This window comes from Lolium rigidum, chromosome 3 (assembly GCF_022539505.1).
Source record: "Lolium rigidum isolate FL_2022 chromosome 3, APGP_CSIRO_Lrig_0.1, whole genome shotgun sequence".
Lineage (NCBI taxonomy): Eukaryota > Viridiplantae > Streptophyta > Magnoliopsida > Poales > Poaceae > Lolium > Lolium rigidum.
Genome location: NC_061510.1, coordinates 141,670,712 through 141,683,693, shown reverse-complemented (window position 1 = coordinate 141,683,693; position 12,982 = coordinate 141,670,712). Strand labels below are relative to the sequence as shown.

General features: G+C 41.0%; 1 protein-coding gene across 1 annotated transcript; it reads right to left on the bottom strand.

Annotated features, from left to right (window-relative positions):
- Window positions 1-12,235: 12,235 nt before the first annotated feature.
- Window positions 12,236-12,763, bottom strand: LOC124695592 (E3 ubiquitin-protein ligase EL5-like). The gene has a single exon (XM_047228420.1). It carries the CDS (start codon window positions 12,761-12,763, stop codon window positions 12,236-12,238), a length of 528 nt encoding a protein of 175 aa, XP_047084376.1.
- Window positions 12,764-12,982: the final 219 nt, after the last annotated feature.

Genomic DNA, 12,982 nt, shown 5'->3' with positions numbered 1-12,982 from the left:
GATCATGATCTCTTGTAGATTGTGGAGTTAATTATCATTATGATAGTATTGATGTGATCAATTCCTCCTTTCATAGCGTAATGTGGACAGTGTGTATGCTATGTTAGTTCTTGGTTTATTTTGCAAAGATCTATTATGCTCTAAGGTTACTTAAATATGAATGCCGAATGTTGTGGCGCTTGTTAACTCCGGCTTGAGGGAGCTCTTGTAGCCCTACACAACGACTGGTGTTTGACATCCAACAAAAGAGTGTATGTAGCACAAATGAGAGAAGTTATTATTTATTATGCGATCAATGTTGAGAGTGTCCACTAGTGAAAGTATGATCCCTATGCCTTGTTTCCAAATATCGAATCACCGCTTACTTACTGTTCTGTTGCATGTTTACTCGCTGCCATATTTTATTCAGATTGCTATTACCACTCATATACATCCATACTACTTGTATTTCACTATCTCTTCACCGAACTAGTGCACATATACATCTGACAAGTGTATTAGGTGTGTTGGGGACACAAGAGACTTCTTGTATCGTGATTGCAGGGTTGCTTGAGAGGGATATCTTTGACCTCTTCCTCCCTGAGTTCGATAAACCTTGGGTGATCCACTTAGGGAAAACTTGCTGCTGTTCTACAAACCTCTGCTCTTGGAGGCCCAACACTGTCTACATGAAAAGAAGCGTGAGTAGACATCAAGCTATTTTCTGGCACCGTTGCCGGGGAGGAAAGGTAAAACACACTCATACTCCGGTTCCAGGTAACTAAGTTATTTTCTGTTGCCGTTGTAAGTGTTCGAAGCTATTTCCTTTAGATCCTGCAATTGCATCTTTTGGTTTCTTGTTTACACTAGTTAGGCATAATGGAAAGCAACAGTGAGCTTCTTATTCTATTTCCTGAGTTAAGACATTGATTCTTTGCTGCGAAAATTAAAAAACCTATGGAATCTTATTTGCATGCTAGTAGCAATGATATTAGTATGAACGCTTTGAACACCATTGTTGCTAATGATATGGAAAATTCTAAGCTTGGGGAAGCTGATTTTGATGAGCATGACATTTTTAGTCCCCCAAGCATTGAGGAGAAATTTTTCTTTGATGATACTTTGCCTCCTATTTATGATGATTATAATGATAGTGGTCTTTTGGTGCCGCCTACTATGGAGAGTAAATTTTATTATGATTATACTATGCCTCCTACACTTGATGAGAATAATAATGATAGCTACTTTGTTGAATTTGCTCCCACTACAACTAATAAAATTGATTATGCTTATGTGGAGAGTAATAATTTTATGCATGTGGCTCATGACAAGAATGCTTTATGTGATAGTTATATTGTTGAGTTTGTTCATGATGCTACTGAAAGTTATTATGAGAGAGGGAAACATGGTTATATGCATCTTAATAATATTAAGTTTCCCCTCTTTATGTTGAGAATCTTGAAATTGCGCTTGTGTTGCTTTTCTATGCTTGCCACTTTGTTCTTCATGAATTTATTTGTGTATAAGATTTCTTTTCATAGGAAGTGGGTTAGTCTTAAATGTGTTTTGAATTTGCTTCTTGATGTTCTCTTTTGCTTCAAATCTTAATTCTCGCGAGAGCATCATTAAAATTGCTGAGCCCATCTTAATGGCTATAAAGAAAGAACTTCTTGGGAGATAACCCATGTGTTTATTTTGCTACTGTTTTGTTGAGTCTTGGAAGTTGTTTACTACTGTAGCAACCTCTCCTTATCATGTTTTTGTGCCAAGTAAAGTCTCTATGGTAAAGTTGATGCTAGATTTGGATTGCTGCGCAGAAACAGAATTGCTGTCTGTCACGAATTCGCGCAGAACTCTCTGTAGGTAACTCAGAAAAATCTGCAAATTTACGTGCGTGATCCTCAGATATGTACGCAACTTTCATTAGTTTTGAGTTTTTCCATTTGAGCAAGTTAAGTGCCCCTGCAAAATTCGTCTTTACGGACTGTTCTGTTTTGACAGATTCTGCCTTTTATTTCGCATTGCCGCTTTTGCTATGTTGAATGAGTTTCTTTGTTCCATTAACTTTCAGAAGCTTTGTGAAATGTCCAGAAGTGTTAAGAATGATTGTGTAACCTCTGAATATGTGAATTTTTGATTATGCACTAACCCTCTAATGAGTTTGCTTGAAGTTTGGTGTGGAGGAAGTTTTCAAGGGTCAAGAGAAGAGGATGATATACTATGATCAAGAAGAGTGAAAGGTCTAAGCTTGGGGATGCCCCAGTGGTTCACCCCTGCATATTTTAAGAAGACTCAAGCATCTAAGCTTGGGGATGCCCAAGGCATCCCCTTCTTCATCGACAAATTTATCAGGTCACTTCTAGTGAAACTATATTTTTATTCCGTCACATCTTATGTACTTTACTTGGAGCGTCTGTGTGCTTTTATTTTCGTTTTGTTATTTTCATTCTCTGAATAAATTCATGCTGATGTGGGAGAGAGACACGCTCCGCTTTTTCATATGAACACTAGTGTTCTTCATTCTTACTTTTAATGTTCAAGGGCGAAAGTTGATCGCTTCACTTGTTATTATTTGGTTGGGATCAGAAAATGCTTCATATGGTTTGGAATAACTTGATACTTGGCAATTGTTTTGAGCTCTCATAGATCATGTTTAAGCTCTTGCATCATGTAGTTTAATCTATTAGTGGAGAACTACCGTAGAGCTTGTTAAAATTTGGTTTGCATGATTGTTCTCTCTAAGTCTAGATATTTTCGGGTAAATTGTTTGAACAACAAGGAAGACAGTGTAGAGCCTTATAATGCTTGCAATATGTTCTTGTGTGAGTTTTCTTTGTACTTGTTCATACTTGTGTTTGCTTCAAACAACCTTGCTAGCCCAAACCTTGTACTGAGAGGAAATGCTTCTCGTGCATCCAAACACCTTGAGCCAAAACCCATGCCATTTGTGTCCACCATATCTACCTACTATGTGGTATTTTTCTGCCATTCCAAAGTAAATTACTTGAGTGCTACCTTTAAAATTTCATTCCTTTATCTTTGCAATATATAGCTCATGGGACAAATAGCTTAAAAACTATTGTGGTGATGAATATGTAGTTATGTGTCTTAGTTCTTATAAGTTGGTTGTTGAGCGGTAACCATGTTTCTGGGGACGCCATCAACTTTTTTACTTTTGTTGGATATCATGTGAGATGCTATGTGATACGTCTCCAACGTATCTATAATTTCTAATGTTCCATGCTTGTTTTATGACAATACCTACATGTTTTGTTCACACTTTATATCGTTTTGATGCGTTTTCCGGAACTAACCTATTGACGAGATGCCGAAGTGCCAGTTCCTATTTTCTGCTGTTTTTGGTTTCAGAAATCCTACTAAGGAAATATTCTCGGAATCGGACGAAATCAACGCCCAGTACCCTATTTTCACCGGAAGCTTCCAGAACACCCGAGAGTCGCCGGAGGGGGCCATCGGGCCACCGGACACCGGTCGGCGCGGCCGGGGTGTGGGCCGCGCCTCCCTGTTGTGCCACCGCCTCGTCGACCCTCCGAGGCTCCCCTTTCGCCTATATAAGCTCCCTGACCTAAAACCCCGAGACGAATAAGCCACGGCACGAGAAAAGTTCCAGAGCCGCCGCCATCGCGAAGCCAAGATCTAGGGGACAGGAGTCTCTGTTCCGGCACGCCGCCGGGACGGGGAAGTGCCCCCGGAAGGCTTCTCCATCGACACCGCTGCCATCTCCACCGCCATCTTCATCACCGCTGCTGCTCCCATGAGGAGGCAGTAGTTCTCCATTGAGGCTCGGGGCTGTACCGGTAGCTATGTGGTTCATCTCTCTCCTATGTACTTCAATACAATAATCTCATGAGCTGCTTTACATGATTGAGATTCATATGATGATGCTTGTAATCTAGATGTCATTATGCTAGTCAAGTGGGTTTTACTTATGTGATCTCCGGAGACTCCTTGTCACACGTGTGTAAAGGTGACAGTGTGTGCACCGTGTGGGTCTCTTAGGCTATATTTCATGAGAATACTTATTCACTGTTATGAATGGCATAGTGAAGTGCTTATTTATATCCCTTTATGATTGCAATATGTTTTGTATCACTATTTATCTATGTGCTACTCATGTGATGTTATTAAAGTAGTCTATTTCTCCTGCATGGTGTAATGGTGACAGTGTGTGCATCGTGTAGTTCTTGTCGTAGATTATGATCATAATCTCTTGTAGGTTATGGAGTTGATTATCGCTATGATAGTATTGATGTGATCTATGCCTCCTTCATAGTGTGATGGTGACAGTGTGCATGCTATGTTAGTACCTGGTCTATTTTGCAAAGATCTATTATACTCTAATGTTACTTAAACATGAATATCGAATGTTGTGGCGCTTGTTAACTCCGGCTTGAGGGAGCTCTTGTAGCCCTACACAATTAGTGGTGTTCATCATCCAACAAGAGTATATGTAGCACAAAGGAAAGAGAACTTATTTATTATGTGATAAATGTTGAGAGTGTCCACTAGCGAAAGTATGATCCCTAGGCCTTGCTTCCAATACTGCAAACACCGCTTATTTACTGTTCTGTTGCATGTTTACTCGCTGCCATATTTTATTCAGGTTACTATTACCACTCATATACATCCATACTACTTGTATTTCACTATCTCTTCGCCGAACTAGTGCACCTATACATCTGACAAGTGTATTAGGTGTGTTGGGGACACAAGAGACTTCTTGTATCGTGATTGCGGGGTTGCTTGAGAGGGATATCTTTGACCTCTTCCTCCACGAGTTCGATAAACCTTGGGTGATCCACTTAAGGGAAAACTTGCTGCTGTTCTACAAACCTCTCGCTCTTGGAGGCCCAACACTGTCTACAAGAATAGAAGCACCCGTAGACATCAAGCTATTTTCTGGCGCCGTTGCCGGGGAGGAAAGGTAAAAGGTACTCACACTCCGGATCTCGGCTACTAAGCTATTTTCCGGCGCCTTTGTAAGTACTCGAAGCTATTTCCTTTAGATCCTGCAATTGCGACATTTGGTTTCTTGTTTACACTAGTTAGGCATAATGGAAAGTAACAATGAGCTTCTTATTCTATTTCCTGAGTTAAGACATGGATTGTTTGTTGCGAAAATTAAAAAACCTATGGAATCTTATTTGCATGCTAGTAGCAATGATATTAGTATGAACGCTTTGAACACCATTGTTGTTAATGATATGGAAAATTCTAAGCTTGGGGAAGCTGGTTTTGATGAGCATGATATTTTTAGTCCCCCAAGCATTGAGGAGAAAATTTTCTTTGATGATACTTTGCCTCCTATTTATGATGATTATAATGATAGTGGTCTTTTGGTGCCGCCTACAATGGAGAGTAAATTTTATTATGATTATACTATGCCTCCTACACTTGATGAGAATAATAATGATAGCTACTTTGTTGAATTTGCTCCCACTACAACAAATAAAATTGATTATGCTTATGTGGAGAGTAATAATTTTATGCATGAGACTCATGATAAGAATGTTTTATGTGATAGTTATATTGTTGAGTTTGCTCATGATGCTACTTGAAAGTTATTATGAGAGAGGAAAATATGGTTGTAGAAATTTTCATGTTACTAAAACACCTCTCTATGTGCTGAAATTTTTGAAGCTACACTTGTTTTGTCTTCCTATGCTTGCCACTATACTCTTCATCAACTTGTTTATTTACAAGATTCCTATGCATAGGAAGCATGTTAGACTTAAATGTGTTTTGAATTTGCCTCTTGATGCTCTCTTTTGCTTCAAATACTATTTCTTGCGAGTGCATCATTAAAACTGTTGAGCCCATCTTAATGGCTATAAAGAAAAAACTTCTTGGGAGATAACCCATGTCTTTATTTTACTACAGCAATTTTTGTTTTGTTGAGTCTTGGAAGTTGTTTACTACTGTAGCAACCTCTCCTTATCATGTTTTTGTGCCAAGTAAAGTCTCTATGTTAAAGTTGATGCTAGATTTGGATTACTGCGCAGAAACAGATTTGCTGTCTGTCACGAATTTGAGCAGAAGTCTCTGTAAAAAAATCAAAAAAATCTGCAAATTTACGTGTGTGATCCTCAGATATGTACGCAACTTTCATTAGTTTTGAGTTTTTCCGTTTGAGCAAGTTAAGTGCCCCTGCCAGATTCATCTTTACGGACTGTTCTGTTTTTGACAGATTCTGCCTTTTATTTCGCATTGCCGCTTTTGTTAAGTTGAATAAGTTTCTTTGTTCCATTAACTTTCAGAAGCTTTGTGCAATGTCCAGAAGTGTTAAGAATGATTGTGTCACCTCTGAACATGTGAATTTTGATTATGCACTAATCCTCTAATGAGTTTGCTTGAAGTTTGGTGTGGCAGAAGTTTTCAAGGGTCAAGAGAGGAGGATGATATATGATCAAGAAGAGTGAAACGCCTAAGCTTGGGGATGCCCCCGTGGTTCATCCCTGCATATTTCAAGAAGACTCAAGCGTCTAAGCTTGGGGATGCCCAAGGCATCCCCTTCTTCATCAACTTATCAGGTTTCTTCTATTGGAACTATATTTTTATTCGGTCACATCTTATGTACTTTATTTGGAGCGTCTGTGTGCTTTTATTTTTGTTTTGTTATTTTCATTCTCTGAATAAGTTCATCCTTGTGTGGGAGAGAGACACACTCCGCTTTTTCATATGAACACTAGTGTTCTTCATTCATGCTTTTAATGTTCAAGGGCGAAAGTTGATCGCTTCACTTGTTGATATTTTGTTGGAATCAGAAAATGCTTCATATGGTCTTGAATAACTTGATACTTGGCAATTGTTTTGAGCTCTTATAAATCATGTTTAAGCTCTTGCATCATGTAGTTTAATCTATTAATGAAGAACTACTGTAGAGCTTGTTGAAAATTGGTTTGCATGATTGGTCTCTCTAAGGTCTAGATATTTTCTGGTAAAAGTGTTTGAGCAACAAGGAAGACAGTGTAGAGTTTTATTATGCTTGCAATATGTTCTTATGTAAGTTTTGCTGTACCGGTTCATACTTGTGTTTGCTTCAAACAACCTTGCTAGCCAAAGCCTTGTACTAAGAGGGAATACTTCTCGTGCATCCAAAACCTTGAGCCAAAACCCATGCCATTTGTGTCCACCATATCTACCTACTATGTGGTATTTCCTGCCATTCCAAGTAAGTACTTCATGTGCTACCTTTAAACAATTCAAAAAACTATTATCTCTTATTTGTTTCAATGTTTTATAGCTCATGAGGAAGTATGTGGTGTTTTATCTTTCGATCTTGTCATTTACTTCCGACAGAGTTTCACAATGAACTAGTGGCTTCATCCGCTTATCCAATAATTTTGCAAAAAGAGCTGGCAACGGGGTTCCCAGCCCCAATTCATTAACTTGCATTAATAATTCTCTTCACATGTTTTGCTCTGATCTATTAGTAAGCAACTTAAATTTGCAAATAGACACTCCTCCATGGTATGTGAATGATTGGAAGGCACCCGAGGATTCGGTTAGCCATGGCTTGTGTAAGCAAAAGGTTGGGGGGAGTGTCATCTAATAAATAAAACTAAAGTACATGTGTAAACAAAAGAGAAGAGGGATGATCTACCTTGCTGGTAGAGATAACGTCCTTCATGGGAGCCGCTCTTGAAAGTCTGGTTGATAAGGTAGTTAGAGTACCCATTACCATTCGTTGACAACAACAAACACCTCTCAAAACTTTACTTTTACGCTCTCTATATGATTTCAAAACTTGAAAAGCTCTAGCACATGATTTAATCCCTGCTTCCCTCTGCGAAGGGCCTTTCTTTTACTTTATGTTGAGTCAATTTACCCATTTCCTTCCATCTTAGAAGCAAACACTTGTGTCAACTGTGCATTGATTCTTACATACTTGCTTATTTGCATTCATCATATTACTCTGTGTTGACAATTATCCATGAGATATGCATGTTGAAAGTTGAAAGCAACTGCTGAAACTTATATCTTCCTTTGTGTTGCTTCGATGCCTTTACTTTGAATTTATTGCTTTATGAGTTAACTCTTATGCAAGACTTTTTGATGCTTGTCTTGAAAGTACTATTCATGAAAAGTTTTGCTATATGTTATCTATTTGTTAGCAAACTATAGATATTGCTTTGAATCACTCCATTCATGTCATATGCTTTACAATAATGTTGATCAAGATTATGATGGTAGCATGTCACCTCAGAAATTATTCTTGTTATCGTTTACCTACTCGAGGACGAGTAGGAACTAAGCTTGGGGATGCTGATACGTCTCCAACGTATCTATAATTTCTGATGTTCCATGCTTGTTTTATGACAATACCTACATGTTTTGTTCACACTTTATATCGTTTTGATGCGTTTTCCGGAACTAACCTATTGACGAGATGCCGAAGTGCCGGTTCCTGTTTTCTGCTGTTTTTGGTTTCGAAATCCTAGTAAGGAAATATTCTCGGAATCGGACGAAATCAACGCCCAGTACCCTATTTTCACCGGAAGCTTCCAGAACACCCGAGAGTCGCCAGAGGGGGGCCACTGGGCCACCAGACACCAGGCTGGCGCGGCCAGGGTGTGGGCCACGCCCCCCTGTTGTGCCACCGCCTCGTCGACCCTCCGAGGCTCCCCTTTCGCCTATATAAGCTCCCTGACCTAAAACCCCGAGACGAATAAGCCACGGTACGAGAAAAGTTCCAGAGCCGCCGCCATCGCGAAGCCAAGATCTGGGGGACAGGAGTCTCTGTTCCGGCACGCCGCCGGGATGGGGAAGTGCCCCCGTAAGGCTTCTCCATCGACACCGCTACCATCTCCACCGCCATCTTCATCACCGCTGCTACTCCCATGAGGAGGGAGTAGTTCTCCATCGAGGCTCGGGGCTGTACCGGTAGCTATGTGGTTCATCTCTCTCCTATGTACTTCAATACAATAATCTCATGAGCTGCTTTACATGATTGAGATTCATATGATGATGCTTGTAATCTAGATGTCATTATGCTAGTCAAGTGGGTTTTACTTATGTGATCTCCGGAGACTCCTTGTCCCACGTGTGTAAAGGTGACGAGTGTGTGCACCGTGTGGGTCTCTTAGGCTATATTTCACGAGAATACTTATTCACTGTTATGAATGGCATAGTGAAGTGCTTATTTATATCCCTTTATGATTGCAATGTGTTTTGTATCACTATTTATCTATGTGCTACTCATGTGATGTTATTAAAGTAGTCTATTCCTCCTGCATGGTGTAAAGGTGCCAGTGTGTGCATCATGTGGTTCTTGTCGTAGGCTATGATCATGATCTCTTGTAGATTGTGGAGTTAATTATCATTATGATAGTATTGATATGATCTGTTCCTCCTTTCATAGCGTAATGTGGACAGTGTGTATGCTATGTTAGTTCTTGGTTTATTTTGCAAAGATCTATTATGCTCTAAGGTTACTTAAATATGAATGCCGAATGTTGTGGCGCTTGTTAACTTCGGCTTGAGGGAGCTCTTGTAGCCCTACACAACGACTGGTGTTTGTCATCCAACAAAAGAGTGTATGTAGCACAAATGAGAGAAGTTATTATTTATTATGCGATCAATGTTGAGAGTGTCCACTAGTGAAAGTATGATCCCTAGGCCTTGTTTCTAAACATCGAATCACCGCTTACTTACTGTTCTGTTGCATGTTTACTCGCTGCCATATTTTATTCAGATTGCTATTACCACTCATATACATCCATACTACTTGTATTTCACTATCTCTTCACCGAACTAGTGCACCTATACATCCGACAAGTGTATTAGGTGTGTTGGGGACACAAGAGACTTCTTGTATCGTGATTGCGGGGTTGCTTGAGAGGGATATCTTTGACCTCTTCCTCCCTGAGTTCGATAAACCTTGGGTGATCCACTTAAGGGAAAACTTGCTGCTGTTCTACAAACCTCTGCTCTTGGAGGCCCAACACTGTCTACAGGAAAAGAAGCGTGAGTAGACATCATAGACCAACATAAAGCAGAAACCTCAATCCGGATAGAAGCATTAGATTGTCTATCTACTCCATTTAACCAATTACCAAACATATTAGTAACATTGGTGGGAGGTGGAAGATCATATGTAAAATTAACCGTACGCCATAAGAGCTTAGCTAAAGGGCATTCAATAAAAAAGTGTTGAATGGTTTCCTGTTCCCACAGAAAACACATTTAGTACACCCATTCCAATGACGCTTAGCTAGATTATCCTTAGTTAACAACACCTTATTACTCAAGAACCACATGAAAATCTTTATCTTTAGCGGGATTTTAACCTTCCGTAGATACTTCTACGAGGAAGGGGTATGGTCACACATAAGATCTTCATACATTGATTTCACTATAAACAAACCAGTTGTTGTCGAATTCCAGACAAATCGATCATCCTCGTCATTCAATTGTACCATCATAAGTCTCCGACATAATTGCAACCATGAGGTCCATTTATTACCAGTCAACACTCTTAGGAATGTAATATTCAGTGGAGATTGGGCTAACACATGTGCCACTGTGACATTCTTATGGTGAATTACATTATAGAGAGACGGATATTGTTGAGCCAACGAAGTATTATCTTCCCAGAAGCGGATACTCAACCCATTACCCACTTTGAAAAAACCCCTAGAAAAAAACTCCTGTTTGACCTCCATTAAACCTTTCCAGAAAGGGGAATCAGTAGGTCTCGCTTGAACCTCCGATAATGTCTTCTGTCTTAGGTATTTATTATGTAGCAATTCCTGCCACACCCCGTCTTCATTAACAAGTTTAAAAAGCCATTTACTCAATAAACATCTATTTTTGATTTCGAGAACCTCAATGCCTAAGCTCCCTTGATCTTTGGGTCTACAAACAATGTACCATTTTGTAAGCCGGTATTTTCTTTTGTTTTCGTCGGACCGCCAAAAGAACCTTGATCTATAGAAGTCCAAACGTTTCCTTACCCCAACAGGTATTTGCAGGAAAGACAACATAAACATCGGTAAACTAGTTGACACTGAATTAATAAGAACTAACCTATCACCATAGGATAGTAACTTCCCTTTTCAGCATACTAATTTACTTTTAAACCGTGTTTCTACCGGATACCAATCTGAATTCTTGAGTTTTTTTTGTAATGGATTGGAATACCCAAGTATCTAAAGGAAAGTTGTCCAGCATCACATCCAAAGATCTGCTTATACTGATCCTCCTCCTCCTTTGCCTTTCCAAAACAAAAAATCTCACTTTTATGAAAATTAATCTTGAGTCCCGATAACTCTTCAAAGAGACACAAAATTAATTTCATATTAACAGCTTTGTTGAGGTCATGTTCCAAAAAAAAGGATAGTATCATCAGTGTATTGTAGTATAGAGAGACCTCCCTCAACTAAATGAGGAATTAGCCCTCCTACTTGGCCATCCTCTTTTGCTATTTCAATTAACATGGCAAGCGTATCCACTACAATATTAAAAAGCATTGGAGACAGATGATCTCTTTCCCTTAGACCTTTTTTTGTCTGGAAATAATGTCCAATATCATCATTTACCTTCACTCCAACACTACCTCGTTGAACGAATTGTTGCACTAATCCCCCCCACTCTGGAGCAAACCTTTTCATCCGTAATGTTTGGCGTAAAAAAGGCCATTTCACCTTATCATATGCTTTCTCGAAGTCGATTTTAAATAACACCCATCCATTTTCTTAGTATGCAGTTCATGAATTGTTTCATGAAGTATTATCACCCCTTCCAAAATATTCCTTCCTGGCATAAATGCTGATTGAGTTGGTTTTATAACTCTCGGGGCAATCCCCGAGATGTTTGGTTAGTGGTCTGTACCGTCGATTAGTAATAGTCATATCCGAGAGGTTTCCAGTTACCGATTAGTAGTAGTCATACCCGAGAGGTTTTTGATTACTGTCGGACATTAATGGTCCGGTCGGTTTGGACCATATCCGTAGATGGGCCGTCGGGTATTAGAATTCACCGTCGGAGATAAGGGGATCTCTAGTAGAGTGGATGCATGTGTTACGATTTGGATGAACGTGCACCGTGTGCAGTGTGCTAGCAGAAGCGTGACTCGATGTGTGTCCCAATGCCACGAATGTCCCATAGATATCCTTGTTCGCTGTTTATATACAAAAAAAAAATGAATATCCTTGTTTCATCCTTGCACCGTTACACGAACACAACAGAACCCCCTACTGGACAAAGCCTGCTGTTCCAACGACGTGTGCAACGATTATTGCACTTGCACTACGTCACGCGGAAAACGATCAGCTGCGCTCAGGCCGGCGCTCCGCTCTTCCACCACCGCGGCGCGGCAGAGCGGGCACGTCGACCTCACCCGGAGCCACGGCTCGATGCACGCGGCGTGGAACCCGTGGCCGCAGCCCGGCACCAGCCGGCCGGCCTCGCCGTGCGCGAACTCCACCAGACACACCGCGCACTCCGCCTTCTCCTCCGCGCCCCCAGCAGCCGGCGTGGCCACGTGCACGAACACCGGGAGCGGCGGCCTCCCGTTCTCGCCGCGCTCCGCATCGACGCTCCCTCCGCAAGCCTCCGGCGCTGGAGCCGTCGACGAGGCGGCGGCGCCGAGGCTGTCGTTCGTCGACGCGTGTTTCTTGGACTGCCATACGAAGCGCCAGAAGAGGTAGAGCAGGATGAGGGCGACGCTGACGGCCGCGACAGCCGACGTGGCGCGGCTGTTGGCCGGGCGGCCCGAGGCTGGCGACGGAGAGGAGACAGGAGCAATGCCACCGCCGCCCATCTCCGGATCTCCCTAGCATGGACAAACTATAGCTTAGCCGGTGATATGCAACCCGGCCTTTAAGGACGAGTAAATGGAATGGTGTCATCTGCTTGTTAGCGTGGTTCACTAAATGGAACTTTGTCTAAGAAATCGATTAATGTTCGGAAAGTACTATGTGCACCTGAGCACCAGTGCTCCTTGGACTTTTGGATTTTAAAATTTTTCAAAACCTCGCTC